General features: G+C 48.3%; 1 protein-coding gene across 1 annotated transcript; it reads left to right on the top strand.

Moving 5' to 3' along the window:
• The first annotated feature begins 4,209 nt into the window (after window positions 1-4,209).
• PHYHIP (phytanoyl-CoA 2-hydroxylase interacting protein) lies at window positions 4,210-15,408 on the top strand. The gene is made up of 5 exons (XM_020975781.2): window positions 4,210-4,695; window positions 9,041-9,228; window positions 10,453-10,627; window positions 11,409-11,526; window positions 13,035-15,408. The coding sequence occupies exons 2-5, from the start codon at window positions 9,061-9,063 to the stop codon at window positions 13,567-13,569; spliced, it is 996 nt and encodes a 331-aa protein (XP_020831440.1). The 5' UTR covers window positions 4,210-4,695; window positions 9,041-9,060; the 3' UTR covers window positions 13,570-15,408.
• Window positions 15,409-15,927: the final 519 nt, after the last annotated feature.

Raw genomic sequence — 15,927 nt, 5'->3', positions numbered from 1 at the left:
CTGTTGATGATTTCTCTAGTAGAGAGACACTTGGCCCGTACCATCTACTTGCTACTTCTAAGAGTTCCTGGGCACCGAGTACGGTGGTACATGCCTGTAATCCCTGGTGTCAGGCTAAAATTGGCAGATCTCTTGAGATTGGGAATTCTGAGCTTCAGTAGCCCAAGACTTCAATGGCAGGTGTCTGCACTGTTTAGCATCAATATAGTGAGCACTCAGGAACTGGGAGGCCATCAGTTTACCTGAGGAGAGGTGAATTGATCTAGGTCAGAAACAGAGTAGGTCAGAGATACTGTGCAGATCAGTCATAGGACCAGGCCTCAGAGTTTTTCCTGCACTTCCAGCCTGGGTGAGACAGGGAGAGATAGTCTTAAAAATAAATTGGTAGACCCTGGTTGACTTTCCTTGACTTGTCAGATGCCTTGTAATGATAATTGTTGTTTAGGAATGGGCTGGGCTGGATGGCCACTGAGGTCCCTTACAATTCTGAAATAATATGATTCAGTGGCTCTATGATTCTGTGAATTGAATACCCACTCTTAGAGGGTGGGAGGAAAGGAACCAACCAAGGTGATGAAGAAAGAATGATTGAGCAGGTAGGAGGAGAACCAGTAGAGAACGGTGTCAGTAGGCGAGGGAGAAGAAAGCAATAAGAAGGAATAAGCAAGCGACAGTGTATTAAATGCTGCAGAATGGGCAAGGAAGAGGAGAACGGAGAAAAAGGGAGACTTTTGCAATTAAGGGGCCATTGGAATGGTGAGGACAGAAGTCAGATTGTAGGGGACTGAGTGTGTGGTAAGTGTAGATTATTCTCTCCATTACTTTGGCAGTAAAGAAGAAGGAGATGGTAAGATGGTAAGATGAGCCAGGAGCAGGGGCCCTGGAAGGATTTTTGTTGTTGTTGTTATTTTAGCAAAAGAAAGACCTGAGTTAGTCTGTAGGCAATGGGGAAGGAGGGAGAAAGATCGAAAGTGAATACAGTGGGAATGTGAGGACAATTGTAATTATGGACATAAGTGAAGGGGTTAACCTTGGTATATAAAAGCATCCCCTCTGCCCTCTGAGGCAGGAGGGAAGGCGGGTGAAGAAATAAAGAAGTTTTGAGGATGGAAGATGGAAGATGATAGTGCTCAGTCAAAAAGGAGGAGGCAAGCTTATCTTCTGAGAGATGGTGTGTAGCGGTAGAGAGAAGAAAGTTTGGAATGAGAGGGTTTATATAAGCAAGAACATAAGCTTCTAGAGGATGTAACGCTAATGTTTTCATCTAGTATTCACTCCAGCTACTAGCTCAGAGGCCCACAGATATGCACTTAGTCAATTAATTCTTATTCACCTTTATTTATTATTCATTCCCTGGAGCTCAACACCATTCCAAACCAGAAATATTCCCATGCATCATCCACCAAGCATCTGTGGAAGGTCGAATGTAGGGGTGGGTCAGGGCCTGACCTCCCCTTTTACAGAGAAGGAAACTAAACCAAATCTTCCTTTTTTTAATATTGCCCACCCCAAGTGGCAGTAGAAACAGGACCAAAAGCTGATGTCCTTAATGTCTAATCCTGGGCTGTATCCACAAGATTAGGTTGCTCCTTATCTTCTATGTTTTGACATCTTAGTGTAGGTGTATGAGAGGAGGGGCCTAGTTACTTGGCAGAGGGAGTCATTTATCCTGCTTTGTACCAAGTTGCGTTCTGTGGTTCAGAATCTGACAAAACTTGCTGAGGCTCCCCACCCATTTAAGGCAACATGATTCTTGTTTGTCTTGGATATGTGAACTCTTCTTCCCTTTCTACCCACACCTCCTTCACTGGTCCTTTTACAGTGCCTCCTCTACTAATTCTTGAAAGTACCCCTCATTTCTTCTCTGTGAGTGCCCACTCTGACTCAGATAATTCCCTTTATCCCAAAGCCAACCACCATCACCAAGGCCCTGAAGTATTTTGCCGAAAGCTTTCCTTGTTACTCCTTCTCAGCTCTGTCTGCTGTTCACAACCTTCCTTCCTACCACTGAGTCCCCTCTTTCCGCTATCTCCTCTTTCCCATTCCTTGTATTTCTGCTCCATGAACCTGATGCTTCTTCCTTGATGTATCCCATGTCCTCACCCAGTCCTTCCCTGATCATTCTAGCCTAAATCTCTCTCCCCTGTGTCTGGCTTCTGCCCTCTCCGATCCATCCTTGACACAGCTGCCCAAATGATATTCCTAAAGCACAGGTCAGTTCTTGGCCCTCTTCTGCTTAAGAATCTTTGGGGACTTTCTATTGCTTCTAGGATAAAAATATAAATTCGGTTTGGCATTTAAAGCTCTTCACAGTTTGGCTCCAATCTGTCTTTCCTGACCCTTCACGCGCTCTTTTTTTCAACCAAATCGGCCAGTTTAGCGTTCCCTGTACTCAAGTTTCCATCTCCTACCCCCATTGCCTCTGCACGAGCTGAAAAGTTCTCCTTCCTCACCTCCATAACCCCAACCACAAGTCAAGTGCCACTCCTCCAGGAGGACTTTTCTAATCTCTTCTCCTACCCCTCTAAATTTCTTTGCATTTACTCAGGGACACCAGGAATACTAGATTTAAAGTCAGGGATATGGGGGTTCAAGTTCCAGCTGTGAAGTGTGCTGGCTCAAGCCTTTGTCTCTGTGGAGCATGTGTCACCTTGCTATGGTAGAGGTAGCTTCATCTTCGGGAGTTCCCCAAACCACTAAAATCACAGATTCCTTCCAAGAAAAAATCATATTTGTTTGTGTCCATGTTCTCTGTCCCTCCACCTCACAAGAATGCAGACTCCTCGAGGGAAGAAACTTTCATTTTTGTCTTCACCATCCATTCACAATACTTAGCCCACAGTATCCCCCTCCCCAACTCAATACTTAGTACACAGTATCCCCCTGCTCAATACTTAGCACACAGTATCCCCCCACTCAACACTTAGCACACAATATCCCCTCCCCCCAACTCAGTATTTAGCATACGGTAAGTAAATGCTGGTTTAATTAACTGGAATCTATCTCTGGAGTCTCTGGATTCCTGCTGTATTAATTCTCTATGTGTTAGATTTTGTGCATCATTATGCAGTCTCTCATTTGCTATGTCATATGTATAATCCTAGGAGCAAGGCTATAAGCTCCTTGAGGGCAGGGACCATATCTTATTATATCCATTTGGTATCCCCCATAGTATTAGGTAACACAGTGCTTTCTCCATCAATGCTTGTTGCTTGATTACAATACACTAAGTCATTTTTTTTCTTCCAAGTGTCGCCTCAGAGTCCTTATTTCTTGGCAAGTAGAATATTTTCTTGCAGAAGTGTGTGTGTGCCTTGATGCCCAGGGCACAGGAGAGTGTGCTTAGCATGGACCCTGAGATTGACCTGTACTTGTCTCCTCTTGACAATGAAGTTTTAACAGGGATGGGCACAGTTAACTGACTGCTTGTTCTCCCACAACCCTTCATGTATATTTTCCACACCCTTCTGGCTCTACTGCTTCTCCCACTCCTTTCCCTAATAGATCCTTAACTTCTAGCTGACGCTCATCAACCAAGCATAGTTCACCACCCCACCCCCTTCTTGCAGAAGGCCTTATTGCCTTTTATGTTACTGGGAGGGAAACTGAGCCACTCCTTGATGAAAAGTTCTGAGAATCAGGCAAGAATCAGGCTATCTGCAGGCTATACGCAGGTATCTATTGGTAGCTGCCCCAAGCAATAGGATCCCACCCCCAACCTACCCTTTCCTCTCTTTTTTCCTTTCCCCAAACAGAAATGCTGAACTGGGGCTTCCTGGCCCAACACTTCTTAATTCCAGCACCTTCTCTCTTTTATTTCCTATTTGCCCTCTATGAGCTTGTTTGTATATACTTGTTTGCTTGTTATCTTCTCCATTAGATTGCAAGCTCTTTGAGAGCAGGGGCTATCTTTTGCCTCTTTCTGTATCCTCGGCACTTAGTAAATGTTTTTTGACTAACTGACTAGTCATCACCCTCTCTGCCTATAGACCATTATTCTGAAGTTTGGGGGCTGCAGTCAAGTCAGACATTTCCAAGAAGGGGCAACTTTTCTCATGGCGGAATGGGAAGGGGGGGGAGGGTGTCAGTCATCATCAAAAAGCAACTCTGTTCATTCCCTGGGAGACACCCCCCCCCCCCGCCCTTTCCTCCTCCCACCCAGCCCCAGGGAGAGCAGGGACAGAGCTTCTTTATCACCTGACGCTGTGCAGTCACCGATCCCATTGGTGGAGCCAGATTCAGTTGGTCTCTCTCTCTCTCTCTCTCTCTCTCTCTCTCTCTCTCTCTCTCTCTCTCTCTCTCTCTCTCTCTCTCCCCCTCCCTCTCCCTTTCTCTCTCTCTTTCTCTCTCTTTCTCTTGCTCGCTCTCTCCCCTTTTCCTTCTCCTTCTCTCTCCTCTTGTTCTCTCCCCCTCCACGTTGCTTTGATTTTTCCTTCTCTCCTCTCTGTGAGGCTAGGGGACGTTTCACTGGAGATAGCAGGCAGTGTGTGCCACGGAGAGAGAGAGAGACAGGCACTGCCAAGGGAAGAAGCCGCATGGAAGAAAGGTCCTCAGCTGCCAGGAGCCCAGCAAGACAGTGCCGCTGCTTGTAAAGCGAGGAGTGCAGTGCCTTCTGCTGGCCCCAGCCCCGCAGGGGGTCCAGACAGTGGTCCCCGTCCTTGCCAGGTCTTCTTTTGCAGTACCTGGTAGAGACAGGTAAGATGCTCTCCCTCCCAGAAGCAACTTGATGCCCCCGGGGGGCATTGCAACCCTTGGGATAATCAGGCAAGGGGGGTGGCTAGGATCTACAGACTCTGGTCCTCTTTGCATTGCTGTGGACGCTCACCCTGGCATGTGTGTAGGACAAATGGCATTCTCCGCCCCCCCCCCAATTCAGGGGGCTTATGGTAAAAGTGAGGACTTGCCTCAGGCTCCAGGGCACAAGACTGCTCGGTCACCTCGTGACCAGTGCTGCTGCAGTGAATGGTGCCAATGGGGACACAGCAGGTTGGGAGGAAAGGCTTCTGCTGGCATATGGGCTGCTTGTGGGTATGTGCGTGGCAGAAATATGGGTGCCTGTATGCACAGCATGTGTGCATGTTGGGGGGGTGCAGCTCCTTAGATGCACAGAGACATATGAGTGCAGAGCAGGAGGGGGATGTCAGTGTCTGGGTATGGGTTTATGCCAATATATGTGTTTTAACCTGTGTGACCATGTGTACCAGTCTCTGAGTTCCTGTGTCCATGTGAGTGTCCATGTGAAGAGCACAGGAGCAGTTTATTGGTGGTGGGCTACTTTGGCATGTGTTGGCATGTGCACACGTGCAGTAAAATGGGCATGGTGTGGGTATGTTGTGTGTATCATGTGTGCACATACAAGTGTGTGGGGGTGTCCCTCGACCTTGGGGGAGGAATGTGCTCCCGTCATCTCTCCATGTGGGGAAGCTTAACTGTAGAGCAGGAAAGTGATTGATAGGTGGGAGAGAGAATAAATGTTCATGTGTGAGGGTGTCTTTAGATGCAGGTCTCTGTGGGTGTATGATCTGCATAGGTTTGCTTTAGACCTAACATACGGTATACTGTTAAAGCATATCTTGAGGCAAGCTAGTCATACATGCATTTCTGTGCCTGTGGAGTATATATGTACCCATGTATATATATTGGATCAACATGCATGTAGCTTTCTTATGGAGATAGAGGCATATGTCTGTACCTACTGTATGCACTTATCCCAGAATACGACTCGTGAGTCGGAATGCATATGAGTTAACATGCACATACATGAGGATGTCTATGGATAGGACAGCTATGTGGGTGGGATAAGAACAGGGCACTGTTAAAACATGGAAGGTCAGCATAGGCAAAAGGTATAGGGAGACATAGAAGAATGTGTTTGTATGGAGTTGGAGTAGCCGTGTAGAAGTATGTGAGTTGGTATGGACAGGCTGTGTGGATGTATTCACGTGGATGTGGAGGGCAGCGTTTACCTACGAATATGCTGACACGTGGGTGTGAGAATGTATTTCTATATGTGTGTGTGTGTACATGAGAGTGTAGGTGTTTCTCTAGGGTGTTGTCTCGGCCTGTCCCTCACACCCTGCCCTTCCCCAGCTTATCTGGGCGTAGGAGACTGAGTGGCTCACCCCCACCCTCCATCCACAGGAGCTCTGGCTTTATGGCTCTCCCAGTATCAGCCATCTTCACACTCCCAGAGCAAGGATGGTGGAGGCTTCTTAGCCTTTCCAGATCCCTAGGGAGAGCAGGGGGAATGGGGAAAATAACCAGGAGAGGGGCAGTGGCCCAGGCACCAAAGGCCACATTTTCTAGACCCCTCCTCAGACAGCAGCTGTTCCCTTTAGTAGACTTGAAGGGATGTGCGCATCAGTCTAGGAATTCATGCCTCCTCCACACAAATTGGTGAGGGGGCCTCTTGGTTATGTACCAAGGCTGAGCTGTAGCTCTACCGTCATCTCTGTGTACATGGAAAAGGTACAGAGGTTTGCTCAGTATTGTCAGTCATGTCCCAGTGATTTGTTAGCTGGCTCATTCTCCTAGGGCTGCTCCCAGGGCAGCAGATTCTGTTCTGTAATCCTGTGGTTTCTCCTGGGTGGCATTCAACTGCTTATTTTCCAAAGGATTCTAATATCTACATATCCCCACTCATGTCTATGAACAACCCATGCGCCATACACTCTAGAGGGACATCCAAATGGTGCTGTCAATCAGTTAATAAGCATTTATTAAGCACCTACTATGTGCCAGGCAATGTGTTAAGTGCTGACAAGGCACAGGGATAGCTGATTGAGCTTCATAAGTGGCAAGGAAATATTTTGGAGTTGAAACACCAAGGCACAATATAGAAATGACACCATTAAAAGCCCGACCCTATCCCCACCCATACACACACATTGTATCTGCCGCCTAAACATCTCACAGTTAAATGTGGAGACTCTGAGCAGTCTTAACTGAAAGGGAAAGTATAAACTGAACAGTTAGCTAAAAATAAAAGCACATATTTCTTAGACAGGTACAAAGTAAATCCACCACAGCTCCCCCTAACTCTTGGAAAATGGACAGAGTAGACAAGGACATTGCATTCAGAGGAAAACCAGGTATTCTTCTTCAGGGACCTATGTTGTATAAAGACGAAAAGACAGATGAAAGATTAAAGAGAAGAGAAAGAATGGAAGTGAACCAGGGAAGAATAATAACCAAAAATTATATAGCACTTTAAAATTCACCATACTTTACAGTATACTTTTAGCTCATTTGATCCCCACAACAACTCTGCCCAGTAAGCATTATTGCCCCATTTTTTTGGATGAGGAAACTGAGGCTCAAAGGTTAAGTGACTTCAGGGGTAGGATTTCAACCTAAGCCTTTCAGGTTCAGAACTCTTTCCACTACACATGGGTAGGCATGTGATAGGGAGGAAAAGAAAGAGAGAAGAAGAGGTGGAATGAGAAAGAAAGCATGGGGTTGTAAAAGGAATAGAAAGAAAGGGGGAGAGAGATCACAGAGACCAGGGCTCCTCCAATCACTCATCTCCAGACTTCTTCTTCTCTCCTCCATTACAGAACAAGGAAAGCCCTCCTCACATGTAGAATCCACTTCTCTTTGAGGGGAGTCTCTAAGTTGGCATCCCCGTGCCTGAGGAAGTCACACCAATGGATGATGCCCTTGAAGCCTGGCTAAAAGAATCGTCTTCTTTCTGCTGTGGCAGCCTCTAGTTAAAACCACCTGTGATGGTGCGGGGTGAAATGGAGTGGGAATCAGAAACATAACTTTCTTGCTACAGAGGCAAGGAAAATTGTAGCATAATGGATAGCTGATTAACCCTGAAGTCAAAAGACCTGAGTTTCCACCTAAGGTCAAAAGAGGTGCCTCAGATGCTCTCTCCCCAGGTGATAATTTCTCTCCTTTCAGTTTCATCTTCAGCTATATGGAGATAACAATACTCATGCCACCCAGGTCACACAGTTGTCTTCAGGAGATTGATTTGCAAGCCTGATTTAGATGTGAATTATCATGATTATCCTTTGGCATTACTCCCATGAAGCATCAGAGAGAAGGGTAGGGGAGATGTTGGGAGGAAGAGGAATGAAACAGATGGTGCTACAACTAAGCAGGCATTTATTAAGCACTTACCATGTATCAGGCACTGGTGGGACAGGTAAGAGGGAAAGAAAGATATTGTGATAGCATGAGATACACAGAGATCCCGAGAGACAGAGGGGAGAGAAGAAAACCGAGACATTAAAGGCTGACTATTAACAGCACAGGAGGAAAGGCACCCCCTGTGACATTAGGATATGATACCCACATCCTATCCATCAGCTCTTTGCATGCACACCTGTTTTGCACCTAGACACGTCTGTGCCACCTGTACAAGGTGGGCTATTGACCTAATTGACTTATGAGAGTCTGTTTTTTAAAAGTGTTTTTAAAAGAGATAAAGGAGAGAATGCCCACTTCTTCTCTCCAATATCCCCTGTGACCGCTGGATCTCTGAATTTACCTCCTCTCTCCTTATTGAATTCCCTAAAAGTTACCTCTTGCTATTCCCCTTCATTTTCTTTTCTCCATTATCTCCTCCCCTCCTCCATCACTGTCCCTTTCTTTTTTTGATGCCTGCTAGCCCAGAGGCACCCCCCCTTCCTCCCCAGCTCCATCTGCTCAGAATCTGTCCTGCCCTGTGCTTGCAACATTCTCATTGCCTCTGCCACCTGCCAGGTGCCGTCTGCTATGCCTTCCCCTCTGCAGAGAGCTGAGAACTGCAGGGGAGCTGCAGAATGGGAGAAGGCACCCTTCTTACCTCCCAAGCTGGGGGAGGAGAGTCCTCCCACTCGACAGAACCCTGGTTCTCCCTAAATGTTTCTCTCAGATCAGATCTGGGGATATGGGGACATTGGCATGGCTGCAGTGAACATCCTCTCTGAACCTAGGTTTGCATACATTTGGAGGTGGAGGGCAGGGAGGGTGGTGGGGAAGATGACAGGAAGAAATGGTCCTGGGGAAACCATAGGGAAGTAGCATTGACTGCCCCCCACCATTCCATTAGGAGTTGAGCCAGAGGAGAGCATGGAAATGCTGCTGTCCACTCCACACAGCATTGAGATCAATAACATCACCTGTGACTCCTTTCGCATCTCCTGGGCCATGGAGGGCAGTGACCTCGAGAGGGTCACTCATTACTTCATTGACCTCAACAAGAAGGAGAATAAGAACTCCAACAAGTTCAAACATAGGGTGAGTAGGTGGCATGTTGGGTGACCGTCTTCTTCCCCTGGGAGTATTTTGAGGCTGAAAAGCCAAGATGAAATTTAGAAATAATACCACCACCGTCTGACACTCACCCCTTCACATACACACACATTGCACCTGCAACCCAAGCATCTCACAGCAATACCCCTTGGGCAGTTGTTGAGGCTTCAGGGCAGCCAGCAGGGACTGGGAATGAGGTGAGGGATTGATATACTGCTCACGAGGTCCAAGTGTCAAGTTCAAATCCAGCTCCAGGGTTAGATTCTGGAACCCCCTGTGAGTGTTGGTTAGGAGGTCCCCATGAACAGGAGGCATGATTCTGTCTTCTACCCCAGCTCTCACTGCCTAATGGCAGGCAGTCTCACCCCCAGACTGTATCTATGCCCGCACCCTCTACCCTGGTTTGTCGAGAAAGATGTCAGTGTTACCCATGGTTTCCTTCACCTGTGAAGCATCTCTCTTCTACAGGAGGAGATCTCCACTCTGAGGAGTTTGGAGAGCACAGAAGGAAGGTTTCCACTTTCCCAAACTGGGGGAAAAGGAAGGGAGAAGAGGGAGGTGGGAAGGAACTGGTCCACATGATCATAGAACATCAAAACAGGTTACTCACCATCCCCCCCTGGAACTGTTTCCTTTGATCTGGGTGTCTTTTGGCAGGCCAGTTGCCACAGCAACTGAATGCTTAGCATCACCACCATCACCACCACCACCGCCATCTCTCTACTCCCCCCTCCAACATAAGTCATTTTTTCTTTTCTCCCCGGCTTCTTAGCATTTGCTGTTGCCGTGGAGACAGCCCTGCAGTGTGGAGTGCTCTTGGAGAAGTCTTCCTCAAAAAAAAGAAGGCCTTACCGCCCCCAACCTTAGGGCCCTTCCTCCACAAGTCTTTCCTATCTAGCTCCCAAGAAAACTGGATCTCAGGGGAATTTGGGGGCTGGGGGATGCTGGGGGAAGTCTGAGCTGCGTTAATGATCACGCTTGGTATCAGTGGAGAAATGGTGGTTTGGAGAGGGTGGTTAGTTCATGGGTGGTGCTGTGAGTCTCCTAATCTTTGGGCCGTCATTTTGTGAGACCCACCCCTGCCCCCTTGCCAGGGGATGATGGTGTTCTGGTGAGAAGGGAGGTTTCAGGTATGTTGGAGGCAGCAGGGCGGGACAGCCACCTAGCTTGACTCCTGGTTTCTCATCTTCTTCCCATCCTGTCCTATAGGATGTGCCCACAAAACTGGTGGCAAAAGCAGTTCCTCTGCCCATGACAGTGAGGGGTCACTGGTTCCTGAGCCCCCGCACAGAGTACAGTGTGGCTGTGCAGACTGCAGTGAAGCAGAGTGATGGGGAGTACCTGGTGTCTGGGTGGAGCGAGACAGTCGAGTTCTGCACAGGAGGTAGGGAAAGGATCTCTATGACCCAAACAACTCCGCCTCCAGGACCTATTTATCTCTAGGCCCACGGGCAAGGCTCCCCAGGAGCCTCCTCAGATGAGTCCCCAGAACCCTAGTTCTCTGGCCTTTGGCCAACGGGTCAAATTCCCAGCTGTCCCCTCCTCCCAGCCTTGCCGCATGAAAGATAGCGGATTCAGCTCCCGTTCTACCCAAACTCGGCAATGGGGTGAAGAGAGGATGGCATACACACCTGGCACCCTGCCAGCCTTCTCCAACAAAATTCCCCTTTTCCATTGTCAGGGTTCACTTATGAGTGTGACTTGAAGGGTGTCAGGAGGGTTCACACCCCCGAATGTTTCCCTGTTGAGAAGTTTAATACTGGCTTGTTCTCGGGGGCCTCTTCTAGCTCAGTTACTCCCAGGAAGCGAAGCTCCCTCACAGCTTAGGAACTTAGCACAGATTATTTGATCTGCTCCTCTCCTCAGGGACAGAAGAGAAGGGGAGATGAAGGGAAAGACATTGAAAAGAGAAAAAGAAAAGAGCATCGCCAGAGGTGGGGGTGGCAAGCAATGTCCAAAGCATCGGCCTCAGTGTTTTGCTGACGGCTGGGGTCTGCCTATCACATCTGTTAATGAACCTGCCACAAATCCAAGGTCCAGCCAGTTGTCCTGGGATTTGGCTGGTCATAATTAGGGGAGGCAGGATTTACAGAATAGGCTGGGTGACAAAAGGTGGCATTGCCCCCAGCTGGCACAAGACCCATGATCACTTGGGCTCCTTGTAGATTATGCCAAAGAGCACTTGGCCCAGCTGCAAGAGAAGGCTGAACAGATCGCTGGGCGTATGCTCCGATTCTCTGTCTTCTATCGGAACCAGCACAAGGAGTACTTCCAGCATGCCAGGTACAGTATGTCTGGGTTCCCCAGAGGTTTTCATAGGGGATCATGTATTTCTTGCCCCCTAGTTTGAGTCAGCCTTTTCCTCCTACTATCTCTTTCACCTCTCTGTACACAGGGTCATCCTTTCCTTCCAGTCACCCTGGTTGGAATTGTCTCAGCATCCTCAGCTGAGTAGGAAATCTGAGACATGGGGGGTCCTTACCCAGCATATGTGGGTGTACACCCCATTTATCTCAGCTGGTAGAACATCGTGCCCCTGAAGTTATGGGTTGGACCCCCGTGAAGGTCAGTTAGCTTCACTTTCTTCCCCAATTTGACCTTTAATACTGAACAAATCTATTGTCTCCCAAATTGACTCCCTTAGTCAATAAAAAGCATCAATGTTAATTCATCCCCACTACTAGAAAAACTGTTAAAAAGTGTGTGCCTTTGGATGGTGGGTTAGTAGACTATACCACTGTCATATGCTAAATGTTAAAAATGATAAAAATCATTATTATTGGCTTCAGATAGGGACAGAAGGCTGAGAGAATGATATAAGATCACAGATCTAGAACTGGAAGGAATCTCAGAGGCCATCTAATCCAACCCTTTTATTTTACAAATGGGGGAACTGAGGCCCAGAGAGATTTAGTAATTTGTGCAAGGTCACAGGAGTACTAATCAGAGGTGGAATTTGAACCCAGAGCCTGAGCTCTCTATCTGCTGTATACCACATTGCCTCCCACAATTTTAATTCTGCTCCAATCAGTCAGTCAATAAGCATTATTAAGTGCCTACTATGTGCTAAGCACAGTTCGACCTCTGAGGGGAATCGATACTGGCATCTTCTTCAAGATAAGATGTCTCTGGGAAAGCAAGACAGGTACAATGGAAAGGACCCTGAATTGGGAAAGAGAAAAGCTGAGTTTAGCTTAGACTCTGTAGCATCTCTGTATGTGATACAATGTATCTAGCCTGGGCTTGGAGTCAGTAACACCTGCATTCACAATAAGCTCAGACACTTAGCTGCTGTGAGACCCTAGGCATGTCACTTAACCTTCTTGTGACTGTTTCTTCAACTGTAAAATGGGGATAATAATGGTAGCCACAAATCATTTAACTTTCCTTTGACTCAGTTTCTTCCCCTGTAAAATGGGGATAACAATGGCACCCATACCTCAGGGCTGTTCTGGGAACCAAATGAAATATTTGTAAAGTGCTTTGCAAACTTCAAAGTGTCGTACAATTAACTAACTTTCAGCCTGGCTTTGGAGCAGCCACTTGTTTCCTCCCTGAGCTTTTTGTTTCCCCAGTTTATAAAATGAGGGGTTTGGCTTAGATTGCCTCTGAGTTCTAAGAACTTCCAGCTCTAACGTGCGAGGGTTCTCCATTTGACTTGAAGGGACTAGTGATCAGGATGTCAGAGCCTGAGAGCTGGGGCAAATAGCTTCCTCCTCTTTTAACCACAGAGCACCAACAGGCTGCTAACAGATCCCATTCTCTCCCCACCCTCCCTCCTGGCCCAGCAGGACTCACTGTGGGAACATGCTTCAGCCTTACCTGAAGGACAACAGTGGTAGCCATGGCTCTCCTACCAGTGGAATGCTCCATGGGGTCTTCTTCAGCTGCAACACTGAATTCAACACAGGCCAGCCCCCTCAGGACTCCCCATATGGCCGCTGGCGCTTCCAGATCCCGGCCCAGCGCCTCTTCAACCCCAGCACCAACCTCTATTTTGCGGACTTCTATTGCATGTACACAGCCTATCACTATGCCATTCTGGTATTGGCTCCCAAAGGCTCCCAGGGTGACCGTTTCTGCCGGGACCGCCTTCCCCTTCTGGACATTGCCTGTAACAAATTCCTGACCTGCAGTGTGGAGGATGGGGAGCTGATCTTCCGCCACGCCCAGGATCTCATCCTGGAGCTCATCTACACGGAACCCGTCGACCTGTCGCTTGGCACTCTGGGTGAAATCAGTGGGCACCAGCTGATGAGCCTTTCCACTGCTGATGCCAAGAAAGACCCCAGCTGCAAGACCTGCAATATCAGTGTGGGGCGCTAGGGACTCCTAGAGGCTGGGGGGAGGAGGGGATGGATGGTGAGGGGACCAATGTGGAGAGGACAAGGGAGAAGTGGTACATGGGAGGGAACATTAGTTGGCATTGGGCTAGGGAGCTGGGCTTCTCCCTTGTCTCCTCCTGACCCCCATTCCCATGCCATGCTGCCCTCTTTCCCCTTCTCTCCCAGCACTAGTGGGTTAGAGGGAGTGTGGGTGAACGGATCCCCTTTTCAGCTGGCACTGGCAACTTCTCACTCCCATTGGAAGCAAGTCCCCAAAACCTGCCCTTGTCCAGAAGGGCCTGACTGTTGCTTCCATAGGTGTGGCCCACCCTGTGTCTGATGGATTTGGCAAAGGTGTTGGCCAAGTGTGGGTGGGCTGGCTCTTTTTGGAGGTCTCCTTTCTCTTCTAGTCTCCCTGTTCTGCTGTTCCGGCTTTACTCTTACCTGCCCCTAGGTAGTATTGCCCTAGTCCTGGATAGGGCTTCTGGCACTCAGTCCCAGCCCCCGTGATGACTCTTAGGCTTCATCTTCCTGAGGCTTGTCTCCAGGAAAGACGTATAGGGAGGCTTAGGGAGCTCTTCTCCTCAGCCCCAGCCCCCTTACCCAGAGCCAACCGTAAAACTCCCCCGTGTCTTTTTTTTTGAGCCATGTACTCAAATGCCTATTCCCTCAGCAGCTCCCACCTCCAGGTCCAGACCTCTTTCCTCTATAAATAGTCTCCTTTCAATGTGACTTCTTGGCTGTCCCTTGCCCCTGCTATATCCCTAGGAATGGCTATCCTCACCCTACCCCAGGGGCCTCCTGCTTCCCAGAATAGGAGCCTTCTTTCTTTTCTACACCTTGTGGGCACTTAGCTGTTGTTTTTTTCCCCTTTCTTTTCCTTCCTGGGAGTTGATGTGCCCTGAGGCACCTGCCCCTTTGTCCCAAAGCAGCAGAACTCAGACTATAATTAATTGGGGTTGAGGATGGGGAGTAAGGGGTAAGGAAGGCACTGATACTCAGAAATGCCCTTTCTCCATCAGGAATGGACTCTTTAACCCAGTCAGGGCCAGCATGGAGCTGGAGTGCCACAGACTTTCCTCCAGGGGCCTCTGGCACCATGCCCAGCTAGGCTGCTTCTCTCTCTGTTTGCCATGGTTCTGTGCCTGTGTTGTACCTGTGCATAAGTCAGACTGTGGCTTCTCCCACAACCACCTGCTCAGGCTTTTTCTTTTCACCTGGAGGAATCTGGCATAGCCTACCAGGGCCCATTGCATTTTGCCAGAGCAGGTCCCAGTTGGATGTGGGGTCCCCCTTTTGTTGGGATTACTTGAGACTCCCAAGGAAAACATGCCAAGCTTGGGGCAGCCATCCAGGGCTTCCCAGTGATTTCACATAGTTGTTATTTAAATGTGATCACAGGTCAGGGGGTAGATTCCTAGGAAAGGGTCTGACAACAGGTGAATCCCTTCTTGGAATGGATAGTTAAGGGGAGGTCAGAGCTTAAGTCAGGCAGATAAGGAGGTGACAGCAGCTTTCATAGATAAGGAGATAACCAGGCCAAAGAAGTAGCAGATACTTTTCTGAGAACAAGACAACTTTATCCCCAGATGGAAGGATTGAGTGGCTAAAGGACTGTGTCCCTGAGATGGGGCTGAAGGTAGCTGGTGTGAATGGATTGTGCTCTGAGATGCTTGGAAGAGGAGAGGACATAGACACTTCTGGCCCTTCCTGCTCCCTCTGCTTACTACAATGCCAGCAAGAGGTCCTTCCCCTCTGCCCCAGTCCATGTGTATGACCTTTGCTGATGGCCTGCCTGTGCTGTGCTTACAATGTGCATCAATAAACCACTACCGCCAGAGCCCCCACCTACTCCTTCCTTGGGCAGGGTTGTGGGCTGGGGTGTATATATATTCCCTATCTTAAAAAGGAAACTTGAAAGTACTCTCAGGGGTCACTAGATCTATTCAGGAAAGGGATCTCAGGAATCCTGTTCCAAAGCCAAGAGGAACACTCTGTATTGTAATCCCCCTTCTTGGAAAACAGGGCTAGAATACTCCTTCAGGGGTAGCCAGGTGGTGCAGTGGATAGAGCATCGGCCCTGGATTCAGGAGGACCTGAGTTCAAATCTGGCCTCAGACACATAACACTTACTAGCTGTGTGACCCTGGGCAAGTCACTTAGCCCCCATTGCCCAACCAAAAAAAAAAAAAAAGAAAGAAATTGAATAGAATACTCCTCCAGGAATCAGAAAGCTGATACAGATCTGAAAGATCATCAATCTAATCCAGGGTCTTACAGACAGGGAAACTGAGGCATAGAGCCAAGTAAGTGGCATGCCTAAGATCCCACAGCTAATTACTAGTAAGAGCTGTGACTA

The sequence above is a fragment of the Phascolarctos cinereus genome, unplaced genomic scaffold (genome assembly GCF_003287225.1).
Source record: "Phascolarctos cinereus isolate Bilbo 61053 unplaced genomic scaffold, phaCin_HiC Scaffold_2;HRSCAF=192, whole genome shotgun sequence".
Taxonomy (NCBI): Eukaryota; Metazoa; Chordata; class Mammalia; order Diprotodontia; family Phascolarctidae; genus Phascolarctos; species Phascolarctos cinereus.
The sequence above is the reverse complement of the archived record's forward strand: the minus strand, read 5'-3'. Positions and strand labels throughout refer to the sequence as shown.

Excerpts from the sequence above, each read along its gene's own strand:
- PHYHIP (XM_020975781.2), top strand. The coding sequence starts at position 9,061 with ATGGAAATGCTGCTGTCCACTCCACACAGCATTGAGATCAATAACATC. Across the intron at positions 9,229-10,452 it reads CCAACAAGTTCAAACATAGG|GATGTGCCCACAAAACTGGT; the intron begins GTGAGTAGGTGG and ends CCTGTCCTATAG. Across the intron at positions 10,628-11,408 it reads AGTCGAGTTCTGCACAGGAG|ATTATGCCAAAGAGCACTTG; the intron begins GTAGGGAAAGGA and ends GGCTCCTTGTAG.